This window comes from Vombatus ursinus, unplaced genomic scaffold (assembly GCF_900497805.2).
Source record: "Vombatus ursinus unplaced genomic scaffold, bare-nosed wombat genome assembly UNPS02000749.1, whole genome shotgun sequence".
Lineage (NCBI taxonomy): Eukaryota > Metazoa > Chordata > Mammalia > Diprotodontia > Vombatidae > Vombatus > Vombatus ursinus.
The window spans coordinates 2,604,020-2,625,391 of NW_020940527.1; the positions used below are offsets into that span (position 1 = coordinate 2,604,020).

The 21,372-nt window shown below is 44.4% G+C and overlaps 1 protein-coding gene across 4 annotated transcripts in view; it reads left to right on the forward strand.

Moving 5' to 3' along the window:
* CDH23 (cadherin related 23) overlaps positions 1–21,372 on the forward strand; it is a 600,475-nt gene that overhangs the window by 563,651 nt on the left and 15,452 nt on the right. For 2 of the 4 annotated variants that reach the window (XM_027858426.1, XM_027858400.1), the window contains exons 43-51: positions 1,678–1,780; positions 3,794–3,919; positions 6,585–6,788; positions 7,171–7,629; positions 9,803–9,919; positions 14,606–14,830; positions 18,096–18,265; positions 18,902–19,039; positions 20,734–20,853. In XM_027858426.1, coding sequence (XP_027714227.1) covers positions 1,678–1,780; positions 3,794–3,919; positions 6,585–6,788; positions 7,171–7,629; positions 9,803–9,919; positions 14,606–14,830; positions 18,096–18,265; positions 18,902–19,039; positions 20,734–20,853 — 1,662 coding nt within the window. Of the gene's footprint in view, positions 1–1,677; positions 1,781–3,572; positions 3,675–3,793; positions 3,920–6,584; positions 6,789–7,170; positions 7,630–9,802; positions 9,920–14,605; positions 14,831–18,095; positions 18,266–18,901; positions 19,040–20,733; positions 20,854–21,372 lie in introns of those variants that run through there. The other 2 variants (XM_027858408.1, XM_027858414.1) reach the window with 2 other exon arrangements.

Consider the following 21,372-nt stretch of genomic DNA (forward strand, 5'->3'; position numbering starts at 1 on the left):
ATTGTAAGAAAGATAGATTTAGGAATTTTCTTACATCAGGTCAAAGTCTGCTTCTGCCCTTTGGGGCCAAGCTATGCCTGAAGAGAGCTCTCGTGCCAACCCCTCCCCCAGTCTTATCTTCCACCCTTCTTCATCCTTCTCCAGTCCCCTCACCATCTAGAATTTCCTACTCTACTCCCCCACTCACCTACTCTTGGCTTCAACTCTATTCAATATGTATTTACAGTATGCAAATACATTCACTTGCCATTGGTGCATGATGCCCAAGTCTTACTTTGTACAATTATAAAGTCACTTGTAACTGTTTTGGTGAGTCTTTGGAACTCTATAGGCTTGATGTAGGCACTAGGGTAGGCACAAGCTGCCTTTGTGCTCTAGGAAACAGAAAACGCCACTTTAGTCCCTTGGATGAATGTGCAGGTGATTGTACTTGTGAGGACACCATCAGTGTCCACAGGTGTCTTGATGCCTCTTTTTCATCAGTTCTTCAAGGATCCATGATTTCATTGGTCAACAAATTAATAAATATTTATTTATTAAATGCCTACTATGTGCTAGGGACCATGGTAAGTGCTGAGGATACAAAAAGAGGCAAAAGATAGTCCTTACCCTCAAGGAGCTTACAGTCTAATGGATTGATATGAATTATCCCTCAACCAATACAGATCCCCACCTCTCTGGGCCCTAGTACATGGTGTTTGGAAGTTACTGTGACCAAAGAATTCATCGGCCTGTGGCCAACTTGGCTTCTCCCAACCATAGCTAGACTGGTCCTCAGATCACAGGCATTCAGTCCCTCATTAACTCCATACTCAAAGCCTTCCTAGCTTGAAAGAATATACCAGACCTTGCACCCCACTCCCATAGCCTTGGAGAACCCAAGGTCACCTCCCCACAAGGCATCAGAGGAGGACTTTGGTCAAGGGACAGAGCATATGAGTGAGTAGAAAGCGGAAACAAGATCCATGACAACCCCAAAAAATGTAAATGAAAATATCACCAAAATAAAGATGGATTCTGAGGAATTAAAACACCAAGTGAACAGATAAGAGAACATGCCCCTCTCCTCTCAGCAGAGAGGCAGGCAGAATGATATGCAGATACCCTTTCCATCAGAGTCAGAGTGTTGGATGTTTTTTGCTTAACTGTTTTTCTTAGTTAAAGGGAAGGTTCAGTTTTGGTAAGAGGGTGGGGAGGAATTTCCAGAAATGACTAATGTAAATGCAAAAGACATCAGTAAAACTCTAAGGGCAAAAAAAAAAAAAAAGAAAAGAAATAAACAGATGGGAGTTGTCCTGGATGTGACACATAAGGAGAAAAGCAGACTAAACAAGATGGATCTCAGGGCCCTGGCAAGCCATCCCAATAACAAAATTACTCATGATTTCTGAGCCCTAGTTTTTCCATGTTCTGAAATAATGGTGATAATTACCCATTATACCTATTTCACTGGGGCTTAGGACCAAATGAGAAATCACTGAAAAAGAGGAAATGGCAAAGGCAAAATGCTATTGTTTTCTAAAAGTCACTACACCCTCCCTTTTCTTGTTTCAGGGTCATCCATCTGGTGTCCCATGCTCACATTTTGTAGCCCTCTGCCTATAGTATCCCACTTTGAGAGTGTTGGCCCCTTCCCCTGCCCTCTCCCACCACCATCCTCTTCTTCCCCCCCCCCAGGATTTTGACCTACTGGTGGTCTCCCTTGAAGATGAAAATGACAACCACCCACTCTTCACCCAGAGCACCTACCAGGCAGAGGTGATGGAGAATTCTCCTGCGGGTATGTGCAAAAGAGACCCAACCCCTGGGAAACCCCTAGGCAGGGTGCCAGGACCTACAGTGATGGGAGGTTGGGGAGACAAAAAGAGGGAAAGAGAATGTCAGTTCAGTGAGTTATTTACTGAGCCCCTGATCTGGGCCTGGGCTTGCTTATGAGCTTTGTGAGGATGAGGACTGGTCATTTGGGCAGGCGTTGCTCCTGGTCCAATGCCTGGCACATAGTAGTTCCTTAAGGATTGTCTTGTTGGATTAAATTGAACTGTGGAAGTTTTCTATGTAAAGGAGACAGAGACCCTTGTCAATGTAGCAAAAGTTACCAGCTACATTTCTAGTGTCACCACGGCCTCCATGAAGCTTGTCACTGCTTTAAGGTGTTAGCCACATGATGACAGTGGAAAGGAAGCCACTCTTCCTAACCTGGCAGGACTTGAGGGCTTGGGGATCTCCCATTGGGTGTTGGGAGTGAGTGGTGCAAAACTCCAGAGAAATCCATGACATGAGCCCTACTTTTAAGAACTGCACAATCTCACTGGGGAGAAAAGACACACTAACTTGGAAAATGGTGAAATGGCAGATGGGGCAGTTGATGAGGAAATGCCAAAGGGAGCCCTCTAGTGGCTTATGGAAGGAAGAGTTGGCTATGGCTTGGAACATTCTAAGTCCACCTCCTTCAGGGAAAGAACCCAAGTGCTGGCCCTGGGAAGCTGGATTTGACGAAGGATGTGAATTGGGCAGAGGTTCCTCTCCTGGGAAGCAGAGGAGGTGGTCTTAGATCAGTCACAAAGAGTTTTCTAGGCAAGATTAACCCTCCCACTGTCCTCTCTGCCAGCCTCCATTCTGTCCCTCCACCTCAGTGACAAGAGGCTTTAAAGAGTATGCCCTCCCTCCTTTAATGCCAGCATACGGGCCTCTGTCCTCTCCCTACCCTTACCAACGAATTTCCTCCCAGAGTCTGAAGATATCAGGTGGCAGATATCTCCCCACTACAGGTAATAAGGACAAGGCCAAGCATCTACTTCTGTATTAGAGCCACCAAAATTGACTAGGCTGTTTGGGTAGCAGAGTCATCATAAGACCAGGGATTTGGGGAACTCAAAGTCAGGGTAGACCCATGTGACTATGAGTGGACAAGGTGAGCCACCAGGGGGCAGTCGTTGCCCAATCATACACCCCCTGGTCACTGAGGCATTGAATGGTGCAAATAAACCTCCTGGTGCACCTATTTCCATAGTCCTAGCAAAACAGGAGTGAATCTGGGGAAGGGACTTAATGTCCCAAAGGACAGCCCTTTCTTAGGCATTCCCCAGAGATCATATTCTCACGCACTTACAGATACGTGCCCACAAACGTGTGAACCTGGGTGAATACATATAAGAGATAGCCATGTGTGTGTTTACGTATACTTATATACTCAGGTGATAAGCATAGCCCACACTTGCATGTGTACCCATGCACTTGTAAATATGTATAGATATATGCACAAATATAAAATGTAAATATGTATAGATATATGCACATACAGGTACACTGGCACAAACACATGTATGAATGAACATGGGATGCCATGCATGTGCTCAAATTCACAGCTCTATGTGCTCACAAATGGACATGAGTACCCACACCTAGCCACGTACAGAAGTTTGCATGTCAGAGGGAAGTCAGGAAACTGCCCAGAGACTCTCCAGGGTGACTCTGCTTCAAAGGCTGCTGGGAAGGCAGGCCTCAGGCCCTGGGCTCAGCCCTGGCCCCGAATGGGCTTGCTCACAGCTATGTTTTGTTTTCTCCCCCAGCAGGGCTTTGAGGCTGCTCCCCACCTGAGTTCAGTCTGCCAAGGCTACCGCAGCCGCCGCTCCATCACTTGTCTCAGCCCCTGACCCCATGGGGGCCCTCACCCCATCCACATCACTCGTTCATTGTCAGCCATGGGTCACTTGGGGAAGTGGGAGGAGGGAGGGGGCAGTGGGGGCTCATCGTCTTCCCAGAGGTGATGTCTGCATTTGTACGTCTCTCACAGGCACTCCCATCACAGTGCTGAATGGGCCCATCCTGGCCCTGGATGATGACCTTGGCATTAATGCAGTGGTGACCTACAGACTCCTAGGGACCCAGAGTGACCTCTTTGACATTGACAACACCACTGGTGAGGCCTCCAACCCTCCATTTCTTAAGCCCCTCAGTTCCTCATAAAGTCCCTTGCTGGGGGAGATGTTTATTCCCCCATGGCTGGATTCTCAACAACTTGGCTGGGGAAACTTCAGAGACTCTGTCCACATGTCAAGCTGACAATCAGATTTCATCACCAACTCATGTCTTTTGTGGTCTGAGAAGCTCCAGCTGGCCCCTAGAGTTCTTCCCCTTACCGAGAGATGAGCACACAGTTATGGGGCCTCTCAGAGAGGAAACCATAATGAAAACACTCCCAACAAGTCTATGAAAGAGATGGTGTAATTCTCCCATTTTACAGACAAGGAAGATGAATCTCTGAGAAGTTAAATGATTTGTCCAAGGTTACACAGATAGTAAGTGTCTGAAGCAGGAGTGGAACCCAGGTCTCCTGAGACTCTGGATAATGTCCTCTTGCCATTCTGAGGCAAGATAATGATTTTGAGGCATTCTAATAATAACAACTAGCATTTCTATAGTGCCCATTATGTGCCACTGTGCTAAGCACTTTACAAATATTGAACAAGACTGAGAAAGATCTGAGTTCAAATCAAGACAGTTAACCTCTCTTTCCCTATTTCCTCATCTGTAAAATGGGGATAATAATAACACCTATCTCATAGAGTTGTTGTGAAGATAAGATACAATAACGTTTGTAAACCAATACATAAAAGCTAGCCTTTATTGTAATTATTATTCCTCCACACTACTGTGAGTAAAGACTGTATCGAACAATAACCTCAAGGCTAAATCTAGCAGCACAGCTACCCAAAGAGACTCCCAAACTCACAACAGCTGAGCAAGAAGTGACTTTCCTACACATTCACTGGTAGGTGAACTTCCGTGCTTGTATCTGTGGTTAGGAGCAAATGAAATGCCTACCAAAGATAGAGAAATTTTGCCAAAGTGCTCATTTCAAAGGGTGCAGTTCAATCAACAGGTCACCAGTGAGTTTCCCTCTTCTGCTGACTTTCTTGTTGTTATTGTTCTCTTAGATAGAATATATTCAGTAAGTGAAAGTGATACCAGTTATACTGCAATTCTGGAGCCCTTGGGCTTTTCATACACAGCCTCCATCTCTCCCTAGTATAGGCTCCTTATCTTGCTATCTGATTATAAAGGGGAAGTAGCTTTCCATGAACTTTCTTTACCTTTCTTTTGCCTCTAGGTCTTCAGCTCTCCTTCTCTTAGTACTTCTGCCCATGGGGTCCCCAAAACCAAGGGGCTTACGAGGGACACCCTTGCTGTCTGCCCCTACACACACCCTAATACTAAACCCATAAGCACACACTGTGTCAAGGCCCTAAAGCTTGAAGGATGGAGGTGTTAAGCAGCCCCTCACTATTTCTATTTGGCAGTTGACTGTGAAATCTCTGTGTTTGGGAGGGAAGAAGTCTAAGTTTGCAGCATAAAGTCTGAGGAATTTCAAAAACTCCCCCAGTTACTGGCCCATATTCACCCCCTTGGCCTTTACTATCCACTCAGAAGAACATTCTGATGGTCAGAGAGACAGCAGAGATACAGAGAAAACTTTTGGGTCACCAGAAGCTTAGGCAGATAATGCCAGAGCTGAGAGCTCTCCTCTCTCAAGATTACCAGCCTTTAGAAGAGAGGCTTTTATCACAACTTTTATCCAATGTAGAAGACTGAAAACAAAACATTTGAGTCCGTCTCTCAAAGAGCAGCTCCAACCTGGTATTCTATCAGCTCTATACAGCAAGGCGACTCTTAAAGATTTCAGAAGGGGCCTTAAGAAAAGATCAGCAATTGGAAGGATGGAAAGAGAAATACCAATTTTAGGAGGGAAATGATTTTTCCTTTCTCTCTTCTTCCTTCCTTTCTGAGGCACCTAGGTAGTACAGTGGATAGAGCACTGGACCTATACTCAGTAAGACCTAAGTTCAAATCCAGACTCAGACACTGTCTGTGAAGCCTAAGCAGTACAGCTTCTGTCTTCCTCAGTTTTTCTCAACCGTAAAATGGAGATAATAGTAGCACCTACTTCCCAGAATTGTTGTAAGGATAAAATGAGAATATTTATAAAGATCTTTGTGAACCTTAAAGTGCTATATAAATACTAGCTATCTCTCTAATTGTTATCTTTTTTTCTATTTATTTTTATCCTTTCATGTCTATTTTCTCCTGCTTTTCTCTGCCTGTTTTCCCCATCTTCTTTCCTTGTTTTTCCCCATTTTTCTCTATTTCTACCCTTGCTCACTCTCCTATACTTCCACCTAACCCTACATTCCATTTCTATACCTTATTCTCTCTCTCTCTCTCTCTCTCTGTCTCTCTCTGTCTCTCTGTCTCTCTGTGTCTCTGTCTCTCTCTTCTCTCTCTGTCTCTCTGTCTTTCTCTGTGTCTCTGTCTCTCTCTGTGTCTGTCTCTCTCTGTCTCTCTGTCTCTCTGTCTCTCTGTCTCTCTCTGTGTCTGTCTCTCTCTGTCTCTCTGTCTTTCTCTGTCTCTCTGTCTCTCTCTGTGTCTGTCTCTCTCTGTCTCTCTGTCTCTCTATGTCTCTGTCTCTCTCTGTCTCTCTGTCTCTCTGTCTTCTCTGTCTCTCTCTGTCTGTCTGTCTGTCTGTCTGTCTCTCTCTCCCTCTCCTCCTGTCCTGCTTGCTACCATGACTGCCTGTCTCACCATAGGTGTGGTGGTGGTGAAGCAAGGTGTTGTGATTGACCGAGAAGCTTTCTTCCCGCCAATCCTGGAGCTGCTGTTGCTGGCTGAAGATATTGGGCTTCTCAATGGCACTGCTGAACTTATCATCACTATCCTGGATGACAATGACAACCGGCCTACATTCACTCCTTCGATCCTAACTGTATACCTACTAGAGAACTGCCCTGCAGGTGAGAGAGATCCCTGGGGACACACGAGGTCCCAGGTGTCCCAGGCTACTAGTAAGGTAGAAGATGAATGTTTGGCCTTCATGGGCCAGATCCATTGGTCTACTAGGGGCAATATAATCAGTCAGTCAATAAATATTTATTAAGCACCTACTATGTGCCAGGCAGTGTGCTAATTGCTGGGGATACAAAGAAAGACAAAAGACAGTCTCTGCCCTCAAGGAGAAAAAAAAAATCTAGGATGAGGTAATCAGCAAAAGGTGGGGCTAGAGTTTTAAATGATCTGGAAGGGCCAAAACCTAGTACATAAAATGAAATGCCAAGCCTATGAATTGCTACCCAAAGGTTAACATGAGACCCCGTTTTCCCCTCTTTGTACCCACAGGCTTTTCTGTCCTTCAAGTCACAGCCACAGATGAAGACAGTGGCCTCAATGGGGAGCTGGTCTACCGAATTCAGGCAGGGGCCCAAGACCGCTTTGTGATCCATCCCATCACAGGGGTCATCCGGGTTGGCAACATCACCATTGATAGGGAGGAACAAGAATCCTATAGGCTGGTGGTGGTGGCAGCAGACCGAGGCACCGCTCCCCTTTCAGGCACCGCCATCGTCACTATCCTTATCGATGACATCAATGACTCCCGGCCTGAATTCCTCAATCCCATCCAGACTGTGAGTGTGCTTGAGTCAATTGATCCAGGTACCATCATTGCCAATGTCACCGCCATTGACCATGACCTGAGTCCAGAGCTGGAATACTTCATTATTGACATAGTAGCCAAGGATGACACTGACCACCTAGTACCCAACCAGGAAGAGGCTTTTGCTGTGAATATCAACACAGGTATAAGAGCTTGCTCACCTTTTTCCTCCTCATTCTCAGAGCTGGATCTTCTCTCCTCCTTTTCTCCACTCCTCCTCTCCTCCCTTTGCTCTCTATTTTTCCCCCTTGCCCTCTCTTCCCTTGTGTATTCTCTCTTCTTGTAATAAAGGAAAGAACACAGACTCAGAGTAAAAAGACCTGAGTTTCGATCCCTTCTCTACCACTTACCATGGGCAGTTAACTTTGAATGTCGATTTCCTCATCTATAAAATGGGGCTAAAAATACTTTCACTGCTACCTTATAGAGTCGTTATATGGAAAATGCTCTTTAAATGGTAATCTCCCTCTGGATACATTGTCTGTGATTGGGGCAGGTCAATTAACCTCTTATTGCCCTCAGTAAACTCTCCAAGACTTTAAGGTATAGCCAAGTTGTTGATCTACATTGGTGGAGGGAGTTTACATGCTGGAAGTTCCTTATATGCATGAAATCAAGAATCCAGGCCCCCTGCCCAAGAGCTAGTATTATTGTTGTTATTTTCTCTACTAACATTAATACTCCCTTCTTTCTCTTCTTCCTTTGCCCCTTCGCTCTAACTTCTCTTCCCATTTCTAGCTCCATTGATTGCTAACTCTCCTTTCCTTCCTCCATTCTCTTCTTCTTCTCTTTCTGTCTTCATGTCTTTCTTTCCCTCTTTCTTTAGTATAATCTCCCTGTTTCCATCTCTTCTCCCAACCAAATCCCTCTCTTCTTTCCCAAGTCCCATCTCACCTCTTTGTTTGGATTTCATCTCCTATTTCTATCCTCTCACTTTATCTCCTTTTCTATCTCTCTCCTTTTCTATCCTCTCACTTTATCTTCCTTCTGTTTTTTCTCCTCCCCTTTCCTTTTGCCATTTGCCTCTCTCTTCTCTCTTCTACTCTGCCCTAATTGCTCTGGGGTCTCTCTCCCTATGTCCCCCACCTTTGGTTATTTCTCCTATACTTTGAACTAACTGGTTTTAATCCTTTTCTCTCTCTCTCTCATGGCTGGCAGGCCCACAGGTTTGAGCTTTCTATTTCTTTATCACTTCTCATCTCATCTCTTGTCTGCTTCATACCATTGTCTCTCTTCATATCCACTGCATCACTCCTCATCTTCCCCATCCTGTGGGGCTGCCCACTGGGGCCATCATCAACCAAGGTGGTAGATTGGCCTTTGCAGACTGAATCCAGCCATCCTCTCCCCTTTCCCCACTCCCCAGACTTGGGAAGGGGGAATTAGAGGAGGAGGAAAAGGAGGAGGAGACCACTGCTAGGGTAAGTGACAGCCCACATTAGTCTGGGGAACTTTTGAGGACTGGGGGCCTGCTGGATAGGCCTCAGGAATCTCAAGCAATAGATTTAGAAGAGACCCAATGGGGAAAGCAAGAAGTTTCACATCAGGATTGGGGGTGGACATTAGAGGTTACCACTTCGCAGCTGGGGGAAAAATGACCCTTCCAGATCCTCCCCTTAGGCATGGGAAATCCAAATGACCTCTACTGTGAAAAACAAACATTCACATCTGAGGGGTGAAGAGCTCATCTGTTGACTTGGCAGTGTCTCTGGGAGACAGCCAATAGAAAGGGAAGAGGTGATTACAAAAAAGATTTGAGGCATATATAAATATAAATATGTGTGCATATCCCATAACACACACATAAACACACCCAAACACACACACACACACACACACACACACACACAAACCCCAAGACAAAGGGGAACATTGCCTCACTCTCTTACTACAAACACCCACTAGGTTGCCCACATCCTGGGACTTTTCCCATTTAGGGTTGCCCTCAACATCCATTTCAATATTGTAATCTGATTCTGCCTGCTTGTTAATATTGGGCAAGGAGAAGGTTCTGACCCAGAGGGATTAGTCCAAGGCTTCACTGGCCAATAGCAAAAGGTCTATATGTTGTGATGAACCTTGAATGGTTCCAGATGGACCATGCACTCTGAGTCAGACAAGGCCAGAGAAGTCTATAGGACAAGAAATGATTTCTTAGCATCTATATTGTCTCTCCCTTCCTCGCTCTCTGGGGAATGGAAGTGGGAGGAGGGGCTAGGAGGAAGAAATGGGAGAATGAAGGAGTTTGTTATTTAGGCAGGGATTTCTGGGGGAGCTCCCAATGAGACTAATGGTAGAGCTGATCTGACTTGGCAGGTTCTGTGATGGTGAAATCATCCTTGAATCGAGAACTGGTTGCCACCTATGAAGTCACCATTTCTGTGATTGATAATGCCAGTGACCTGCCTGAAAATGCTGTGAGTGTGCCCACTGGTAAGTAAGCCATGTCTGTAAGGCCCCTACCTCCTTGGCTCAATAGCTTAGATGTCTGCAAGGACTTTAGGCCAAACTTGCAATTATCTACATGTTCTAGGAGCCTAAATATTAATGATAGGAGTTATTTGAACTGGGGTCTGTGAACTTTTTTTAATATCTTGATAACTGTATTTTAACATAATTGGTTTCTTTGGTAATCCTGTGTGTTTTATTTCATGCATTATTAAAAACATTATTCTGAGAAGGGGCTCATAGGCTTTACCATATACTGCCAAAGAGGTTTAGGACACAACAAAAGGTTAAGAACTCTTATTCCAATAGATGTAATATCATCAATCTAGATATTCCTTCTAACAATGCAGACCACGGTCCATCCATGCCTGCCTGCCTTAAGACTCTCATCCATGTCTTCCCATGAATTTTACACAAGGGATCCACTCAATGTACTAGAAGGATTCCTTGTGTTCTCTTTACATTCCTAAAAGGTAGAGTCGAGTCAAGTCAATTAGTATTTATGAAGCATTTATTATATGCCAGGCACTGTGCTAAAGTACTGGGGATATAAATACAAGCAAAAAAAAAAAAAGCAATCCTTGCCCTCAGGGAGCTTACATTCTAATGAGAGAAGACAACTCAGAAAAGGGAAACTAAAAGAGGAGGGTGGTATGGTGTAAAAGTCTGGAGAAATAGAAGTTCCAGGAGGTGCTCATCAATGGATGAAGGGGCAGAGGAAGAAGGTAGTTGATGCATGGTGTCAAAGTCTGGAGAATTTAAAAAAATTAATATAACAATGGACATCAGAAAGGTTAAAATAATAATAATACATGGCTGGGTAGGATGGTTAATGGTAAGTGACAAGAGATACAGATCATGCTGGACAATCGCAGACTGCATAAAGACCCAGACCAAAGACCTCCAGCACCCCGGATAGCTCTCCTGAGGAGGATTTAAGCAAAATGGGGATGGACTGCAATCTGAACCTGAGTAAGGTAATTCACCAGTGAGATCCCAGATCCATGGAGGTATAACAGTATGAAGAATAGCATACTTAAATTGCTCTGAAGCATTTAAGACTTGAAGAGCACTTCTTCCCCCCATCTCTAATAATCTGTGAAGTAGGTAGTGTGCTCTGATCCCCCTTTTACAGGAGAGAAAACTGAGGCTCTGGGAGTTTGAATAAGTTGCTCAAGGTCACAGCTAGTATGTGTATAATTCAAGCCTGGGTCTTGAATTCTTTGCTTTTTTTACTGCTGGGATTGTTCAAGTCTAGAAGAGAAGGTGGAGGAGCAGGGACTTAATGCAGGATGAGCATGTACAATTGGAAAGAATGGGGCTTAAGCTATTGGAGCAGCTAGCTAGCTCAGTGGATAGAGTGCCAGGCCTGGAGTTGGGAAGACCTGAGTTCCAGTCCAGTCTCAGACACTTACTAGCTGTGTGACCCTAGGCAAGTCATTTGACCCTGTTTGCTTCAATTTTCTCTTCTATAAAATAAGCTGGAGAAGGAAATGGCAAACCCCTCCAGTATCCTTGCCAAGAAGACCCCAAATAGGGTCACAAAGAGTTGGACATAACTGAAACAACTGAACCACAACAACAACAACCAGGAAGGAAATTTAGAAAGAAAAATCCAGGAAAATATCCATATAAAGAAAAAAGTCCCACCTTTTGAGAAAGGAGGTGCAGGCGCCTTCTCTTCCTTCAGTATCTCCCACTTGGCTTCAGACAAAGCACTGGAATAGGTAGGGCCTTCGGGGATTTTCCTTATGACCCTTCCAGAAACAATGATTCTCAAAACTGGGACATAAGAGGCATTGATAGAGCCTTGTGCTCTTGAGGCAGGAGTTCAAAGTCAGATTAGACAGAGTACTAGTGAGCTACTGAAATGGGATGCTAAGAGGAAGGATGCAGTGTCCTTCTCCTGAAGGGCTGTTGCAGGAATAGTAGAAGAGATGCTCACTGTCTCTGGGATGTTTTAGAGCCATCCTGTTTGGAGGCAGGGATAAGAAAACTTCTCTAAGTCCCCTATATCTGGACAATATTTGTTCTCCAATCACAGAATCCTACCATTGGAAAGGAACGTCAAGGTCATACAATCCAACCCCCTTTCCAGTATAGAAATCCCTTCACTAGACTGAGAAGTAGAAGACCTAAGATTGCACTCACTCCTTGGAGATCTCCCTAGCCCAAAACCAGCAGAGGTGTGATAGCTAGACAACCAGGAAATCAGAAGCCCTAAGCTTCATGATAAGGAAAAGAGACATTAGCATCTTCGCTAGTGGTTTGGGCTGAAGGCCTTCAACTGGACTCACTTCCATTTTTAACAGCTTCTAGGGATCAGTCAAAGACTGTGTCTTATTACCTCTCACAAGAACAGTACTTAGCTTTGGTGGTGACTCCAGAAATTGCCCTTCTCATTCACAAAAAGATCTACCCACACTGAGTATTTGAAACTCTGACTACATATCTTTAAATAGAGAGTACTATTGGTAATTCATGACCTTTCACTAATCCTAGAGTTGGTTAGAGCCACAGTTGTTTCTAAATCATATTGGCAACTCCCACACAAACTCATTGAGTGTGATCTGACTCTACTACAGTTGTTGCCTATTTCTCTAGAAGGAGCATGTCGACAGACTGTTTTTGATGCGCTGTCTAGGGGGAAGGGGGAGACAGAATATACTGGAGTCTTGGGAGCAGAATCATCTTGGAGTGGGAAGGAGGAGGAACATAAAGTTCAGTTATTTGCTGGTGACTTGGGAGGGGCAGCTCCAATGCAGAACTGCTTTTCTGCGTAGGCAGCTACCTCAGCCAGCCTCTAAGACCAGGGTCAAGTTTACTTTCCACAGGAAGCTTTGTCTCCTCAGATCAGAAGATGAGTCAGGCAGTGAGCTTGGACCAAGAACCCACTGTGATCAGAGCCTCATACCATGAAGACATATCAGAAAGACACAGACTCCCCCACAGGAACTTAGATTCTTATGTGGAAAAGATAGAAATCATCACCAACATTTATACAGTGCTTCAGGTTTCCAAAGTACTTTACATACATTTTCTCCTATGATATTCACAACAATCCTGAGATATTATTATCTATTATTATCCCCATTTTACAGAGGAGGAAACTGAGGCTGGGAGAGGTTAAGTGACCTGTTCAGGATCTGACAAGTTTGCAAGCATCTGTGGCAGGATTTGAACCCAGGTCTTCCTTACTGCTTGTCCGTCCCTTTTTACATTAAGCACACACTGGAAATAGTGTATTTGAAGGTAGACCTGAGTTTAAGTCCCAGCCTCTAACACTTACTGTATTGGTCCAAACATAAACTATCCTGAAATGTAAGCTGTTCCCAGGGACATGCTGGAGCCAGCTTGGACACGAGCTCTCAAGAGCTAAGGGGAGGGATATAGTATCCACCCCTGGGGGGGTGTGGAATTTTTAAACAAATTAAAATTTTTTCATTTTCAGTGTGAACATTTATTATTTACACCTTAGAAATTGACAAATACCACAACTCGGGGCTTCTTTGTTTTGTTGTCTTGTGGATTGTCTTGACTTTTTTTTTGACTTGTTTTTGGTTTTTGTTTTTTTTTTTTGTGTGTGTGAGGCAATCAGAGTTAAGTGACTTGCCCAGGGTCACACAGCTAGTAAGTGTCATGTCTCTGAGACTGGATTTGAACTCGTGTCCTCCTGACTTCAAGGCCAGAGCTCTATCCACTGTGCCACCTAGCTGCCCCTGATTGTCTTGACTTTTAAAAGTGATGGAGAAAATATTAATAGTGCAGATTAAACCAAAATACATGGCTTTTGTACATTTTTTTTGACAGCAATTGTTAAACATTTACCAGCATGTCCCTGCCAACACCCCCGGAATAACATCCTTTTGAAAGAGAAAATATTTTTATACATATATATTACACATATATTACGCACATACATTTTATATATGTATGTATATATGTACATATACACACTGAAACAGTATTACTGTAAGGATTACTCTCAGGTTTTATACAAGGCAGACTTGGGAGAGGAGCAGTCAATATTTGGGCTACTATAGCCCTAGCTATGTTTTCTTGAGCAAGTCTCAATTTCCTCATATTTAAAATAAAAAGAAAACTACCTGCATTACACACCTCAGAAGATGGTGGCAGAGGAAGCACTTTGTAAGCCGTAAAGTAATAGGGAACTTTTTGTTGGTGGTGACATGTGTATAAGGCATTTGGGACAGGGTGCAGAAATTGGAGGAAGGCTGGGGCAGCTGAGAACTGAGGCTCGGGGGCCAAGAGTGGACAAGGTGGAGGCCTGGAGACCCTTCTGGAGAGCATGCCTGGCTCTCCTACCTCATTTTCTCTACAACCGTCTCTCTACATGGAATTCCTGCGGACTCCTGGAGAGATGGACATTAAAACTAACTCTGGAGTACCTACTCAGCTCTTACCTTTCATTTTAACTCTCCTGTGCCCCCAGATCTTTTTCCAGCCCATTTGTCCCTATGCATCCTAAAGCAACACTCTCTGACCCAGGCCTTCCTCCCTACCCAGATGAGCAGTGCCCTGAGAATGTAAGAAGAGGGCCTAGGCAGCAAGAACACAGCCTCCCTCCACTGAAATCACTTGTCTCTCCCCACCCCTTTCATCCTCCTGCATCCCTGGTCACTGCTTCTCTCCTCTGTCTCCCCCTCCCAGCCAAGCTGACGGTCAATATTCTGGATGTCAATGACAACACGCCCCAATTCCGGCCCTTTGGGATCACCTACTACACAGAGCGGATCCTGGAGGGGGCAACACCGGGCACCACACTCATTGCTGTGTCAGCCTATGATCCAGACAAAGGGGTCAATGGGCAGATCACTTACACCCTGCTCAACTTGGTACCCCCAGGGTACGTCCAATTGGAAGACTCATCAGCAGGTAAGCCGGATACCCAGACTATACCATAGTGCTCTTTTGGAGGGGAAACAGATGAGCCTCTTCTCTACCCTTGGGGAGATGGGGATTGGTGAGATATTGCCAATTCTCCAGACTTACACCCCACTTTCCTTCCCTATTATTTTGTTTTTGGGACAGACTCCAAGGTGGTAATGTTCCCATTCACTCCTTAGTCCACTGATGAGAGAAACAAGGGATGTGCCTGACCCTGGGTTGGGGCATGAACCTTACAGGAGATATAATTCACCCATCTCCCCATTTACCACTAGTAATCAGTGTAGGGGCAGAAAGGCTAGAAGGGAAAATTGTCTGCATAAGAATCGTTAGCCCCTTGGTGTTGATTATTTTAGACCCCTAGGGTCTTCTTCATCCCTCCACCAGAGAGTAATTAGAACATAATCCAGTTACCCTCTAACTTGGAGGTCCTCCAGCTAAATGCTGCCACCTTACAAGTATATCTCCTAAAGAGACTTTACTCAGATTCGCCTTGTGGTCTCTCCCTAAACCAGCTCCCCATATTACCTGATGGTATCATAGAACATAGAATTGTAAACAATCAATCAACAATCATTTACTAAGCATTTACTATGTGCCAAGCACTGTTTTCGTAAGACATACAAAGAAAAAGCTAAAACCGTCCCTGCCTGTTCTATTCTAAAGGAGTAATACATACACACACATACATACATATATGTGTATATGTATATGCACATGCACGTGCTAATATAAGTCACATGTATATATATCATGTGTGTCTTGTACACACACGTGTATCATGTATATCTTTACATATGTGTGTATGCAACATACATACCAAGTAAACACCAAGTCACCTTAGAGCAGAAGGCACTAGCAGCAGGAGTGCCAGGAAAGGCCTCGGCAGAAAGTGATATATGAACCGGGTCTTGAAGGAAACCAGAGATTCTAGTGGAAAGAACTATGTTGGCACGTATTAGGCATTTTATACATGCTTATTGACTGACTGAGGACAGAGAGCGTTCCAGGCAGCCAATGCAGAGACATGGAAGTGGGAGATGGAGCTTCCTATGTGAGGAACAGGAAATGGGCTAGTATGGCTGGACCACTGAGTCCATGGAGGGGAGGAATAGATATGAAGATTGGAAAGACAGGAGTGGGTCAGGTTTTAAAGAGGTTTTGAATGCCAACAAGAAAGGTTCATATTTGATCCTAAAAATCATAGTGAATAGGGGCAGCTAGGTGGCGCAATGGATAGAGCACTGGCCCTGGAGTCAGGAGGACCTGAGTTCAAATCCAGCCTCAGACACTTGATACTTAACTAGCTGTGTGACCCTGGGCAAGCCACTTAACCCCATTGCCTAGCCAAAAATAATAATAATAATAATAGTGAATCACTCAAGATTATTGAGTAGAGAAGACCTGCATCCTAGGAAAATCACACTGGCTGCTGCATAGAGGATGGGTTGGAAGGGAGAGAGATGAGGCAGGGAGATCAGGTCAAAGGCTATTCCAATAGTCCCATTGAAAGGGTGAGGGCTTGACCCAGGCTGGTGGCTGAATGGAGAGAATATATGAGAGATTCCCTGGAGAGAAAGACAAAGATTTGAAAACTGATGGGAAATGTAGAATGAGTGAAAGTGAAGGATCCAGGATGATACTGAGTTTTCAGAACAAGGTGACAGAAAGGATGGAGGTGCTTTTGACAGAACTAAGGAAGTCTGGAAGAGGGGTGGATCTGGAGGGGAAAGATAGTTCAGTTTTGAACATGAGGTTGAGATGCCCATGAGACAGCCAGCTCAAAATGTCTGAAAGGTAGATGACGATTCAAGACTGAAGGTCAGGGAGATGTTAGGACTGGATAAATAAATCAGCATAGAAATGCATAAAAATGATCATTGAACTCATGGGAGCTACTTAGATCACCAAGTCAGTCAATAAACATTTGTAAGTGCCTACTACGTGTTAGGCACTGTGCAAAGCCCTAAAGATACAATGAGGGGCAAAAGACAGTCATAGAGCTCTCAATCTAATGAGGGAAACAGTAAGCAAAAAATATTTACAAATGAGCTACATACAGGATAAACAGGAAATAATTGAGAAAGGGAAGGCACTAGAATTACAAAAAGCTTCCTGTAGAAGATGGGATTTTTATGTAAATGCATAGGCTATATCAGATTGTGCGCCATCTTGGGGAGGGTGGTGGGGAGGAAGGGGGAGAAAAATTTTCAACTCAAAAGCATATGGAAGTGATTATTGATAAATCAAAATAAATTATTTAAAAAAGAAAAAAGAAACATTAAGAAACTGTTGAAAAAAAAGTAATGGAAGTGGGTAAACTGCATTTTACTTTAGAAAAATTTACCTGAAATAATACAAAACAGGGCTTTTTTTTTGCTTAAAAAAAAAAGAAGATGGGATTTTAGTTGGGATTAAAGGAAACCACGGAAGCTAGAAGTAAGGATGGAGAGCATTCCAGATACAGGGGACAGACAAGCAGAGAGGACACCTGGAGCCAAGAGAGAAAAGAGAAGGGAGTCCAGGACAGAAGGTTGGGGTGTGCCCGCAGTGAAGAGCAAAGTATCCAGAAGGAGGATGTAGTGAATAGTGTTAAATGTTGCAGAGAAAGGAGGATAACTGAGAAAAGGCCATTGGATTTGGCAACGCAGAGATTCCCAGGAACTTTGGAGGGGGTGCTCTCACTTGAATGATGGATGAGATCTGAAGCTAGAGGGAAGAAGGGTTAGAGGAGAGTGGAAGAAGAGAAAGGGGTAGCACCAAATGGAGATGACTTTTTCAATGACTTTAACTAAGGAAAGGAGAGTTATAGGACAATATCATGGGGATAGAAGAATCAAGTGACCTAACAGGGTTTTTTAAGGAGAGGGGAAGATGATAGTCATGTTGGTAGGGAGCAGGGAAAGTGCCAGCAGATTGGGAAAGACTGAAAGTTAAAGAAGGGGGATTATAATAAGGTCAATCTTCTGGAGGAGACAGAAGGGAATGGGATTGAGAGTTCATGTAGGAACTTTGGAAACAATCGAGTACAACTCCCTTCACTTTACAGAAGAGGCAATCGAGACTCATCAGAGAGGGAAAGTAGTTTGCCTGAGTTCACACAGGCAGCAAATAGAATTGGAACTCGGTACTCTGGTGCCCCTTTCTGCTGCCAATATTGCCTCCCAAGTGAATTTTAGCTCCATGCCCCACTCAGCTCTCTCTCTTATTGAGGAAGGCATGGGGAAAATTGGTGGATTCCTGTGTATTTCAGGGAAGGTCATTGCCACCCGAACTGTGGACTATGAGGAGGTACACTGGGTCAACTTCACCGTCCAAGCCGCAGACAATGGCTCCCCTCCCAGGGCTGCGGAGATCCCTGTCTACCTGGAGATTGTAGACATCAATGACAACAATCCCATCTTTGACCAGCCCTCCTATCAGGTGGATGATCTGATATCATTGAGGCTTCTGGGAGAGGTGCAGGATGGTCAGGGCAGGCAGGGATAGGCTGCCATCACTCAGCAGGATGAGCGCATTTCTGTGATGTAACAAACCCTGGGCAAGTCTTCCAAGGGAAGGAATTGTGAGGGATTTGTGATATCATGTGGAATGTTACTTGGAGGTCAGCCAGTGATTTAATGCAGCCCCTGTCCACAACCCACCTTGATCTTGGGGCATCTAGGTAGAAAAGTGGATTAGAGTGCTGGACTAGGAATCCCACCTCAGACACTTACTAGTTGTGTGGTCCTAAGCAAGTCATTTAATCTTATTCAGCCTCAGTTTCCTCATTTGTAAAGTGGGGATAATAACAGGAACACATGGTTGTGACCAAGGTGATATAATGTATCATAAAGTGTTTTGCAAACCTATATAAATGCTAGCCATTAACATTATTATTATTATTATTATTATTGTTAAGAGTGCCAGAAGGACCTGCCCTGTATCCCCCATTTACCCTCATGGTAGAGAATCCACCAGCCTTGATCTCCCAAGCTTACAGGGGCAGTGAAGTATTAAGAACCTTTACTAACTGATGCCTGGACTGTCTCTCCCTTCTGTCTTCCTACCTGGCCCCAGGAATCTGTGTTTGAGGATGCACCAGTGGGCACAATCATCCTCACTGTCACCGCCACTGACGCAGACTCAGGCCCCTTCGCCCTCATAGAATACAGCCTGGGTGACGGAGAAGGCAAATTTGGGATCAACCCCACCACGGTAAATGAGTCAATCACTAGGCATTAATTAGGCACTCAGGATATACAAGGTGTCATGCTAGGCACTGGGGGTTCAAAGAATAAAATGAAAAATGGAGCTGCCCTTCCTCTCAAGGAACTTACAAGGTCGAGAGGGGATGGTAAATGCATGGGAGAGACTGGATGGAGAGGGGATGGTAAATGCATGGGAGAGACTGGATGGAGAGGGGATGGTAAATGCATGGGAGAGACTGAGGGGTAAAAAGGGAGGAGAGTAATGGCTGAGGATCCCAGGACTGTAGACTTGAAAGACTTCTAGAGAGCATCACATTCATCTCCATTCCTCTGGGTTCAACCCTCCCAGACTTATGAAGATTTAATTTCCCAGTATAGCCAATTCTGTAGCAACCTTCAGCCACTCTTGAGATGGCATCATGACTTGATGGAAACATCACTGGAATAGAAGATACAGGTTCAAGTCCCACATCAGCCACTAATAAGCTGTTTGGGCAAGTTATTTTTCCCCTTTGCACCTCAGTTCCTTCCTCTGTAAAATGGGCACAAGAAGTACAATGATCTGTAAGGTTCCTTCCAGTTTTAAATCTATGAAGACCATTGTACCAGCCAGTGATGCTAGTTATCAGATCATTCTTAAAATTTATGAGAATCTCTTAGTTTAAACCAATTTCTGCTGCTTCTTTCTTAGCAGACAAGCAGGACAGTGAGTCACCGTTCTATTTATAGTAACCCTTTGTAGCCATTAAAAGATGTATGAGTAATTCTTCCCACATTAAAGAATCCCTTTTTTTTCTGGCCCTGTACTTGGTAGAGTGTAGGAAACCCCATCTCCTCTTAAATCTGTCACTAAGTAAATGTTTTTATAGAGAGACAGTGTGGCCAAGTGGATAGAGAACTGGCCTTGGAATGAGGCAAAACTAGGTTTAAGTCTCACCTCTGATACATACTGCCTGTGTGACCCAGTGATTTAGGAAACTCTCTAGGGCGTGGGTTATTAACCTTATGTTCTAACCAACTCATGATTCAAACTAAGAGTATATTGATCTGGGATTCTTGTCAGGCTTACAAGTTTAACTTAAACCTCTCCCACTTTTTCCAGTGGTTATAAATTAGCTCCAAGCCCCCAAGTCATCATTCACTGACCAGAGTTTCCTGTCTCTGAACAAGGAATACTTTCTCCCCTTCCTATATACATATGACCAATAAGTAAAATACAATCGCTCAGTTTTGTTGGCTTTTATGTTAGCTAAAAGCCTAGAAATTAAAATTTGCACTTGAAAACAAAGTCTAAGCTTCTCCACCCAGAAATAAGCAACAAGGCTAAACCAAATGAACTAACAGCCCACAGAAGCATGCAGTGCCTCCCTAGAGAAAGAGGTGGAGAAAGAATGCATCACTAGTTTCTTATGGAACAATCACTACCAGTATGAGATGATGTCCCCAAAAGGAACAGATCATAAAAAAAATACAGGCTATCAGAGATGGCAGAAGCCACCTTACCTCATTTAGAGAAACAAAGTTCAGCAAGGGTGAGTCTCCTATCACCCAGAGAGATAATAACCAGCCTCTCCCACCTCCTTTGGGGGCAGCTAGCCATCACCTAATCTCTTCATCACTGCATTCCCCAGTAAAGGCCTTAGACTGGCCAGGCTGGGCAAGGAGAACAGAGGCTGAATCCATCCCGTCCTGCTCTTCTAGGGAGACATCTATGTGCTGTCCTCCCTGGACCGAGAGACAAAGGCTCATTACATCCTTACAGCTTTGGCCAAGGACAACCCTGGGGACATACCCAGCAACCGCAGGGAGAATTCAGTCCAGGTGAGGAATGTGGCTCTAAGGGATATTGAGGTAAAGCAAGTAGGGGATGGGTTGACTAGGGGATGATTTTGGAAGGACATAGGGTCAGTAGGGATGGGGACCAGCTGTCACTGCAGGCAGATTCTTCCAGGAAATACAGGCTGCCAGTTGTGTAAGACAAGCCCCATCTTCCTGCCACCATGCTACTAACATCCCCACTCCTGCTTCACATTCACTTAATCAATCAATAAATAAACATTTATTAAGTGCCTATGTTCTAGGCACCTGACTGAGAAGTTCTGGACAGCACAGAAGCAAGAGTATAGCAGGGTGGAGCTTTCTGATATCAGACTTGGGGTGAGAAGGGTAGTTTTCATGGAAATTTTTGACCCCTTCAAAGCCACCCTACTCCTCTCAAAACCACGCTAAGTGGGACATTTTAGCTGTCAGAAAACAAAGGCTTAGATCCTTTCTACTTCAAGAATCTGGTTTTTTCCCCCAAGGTGCATACTTTCTCCATCAACACAGATTGCAACATTT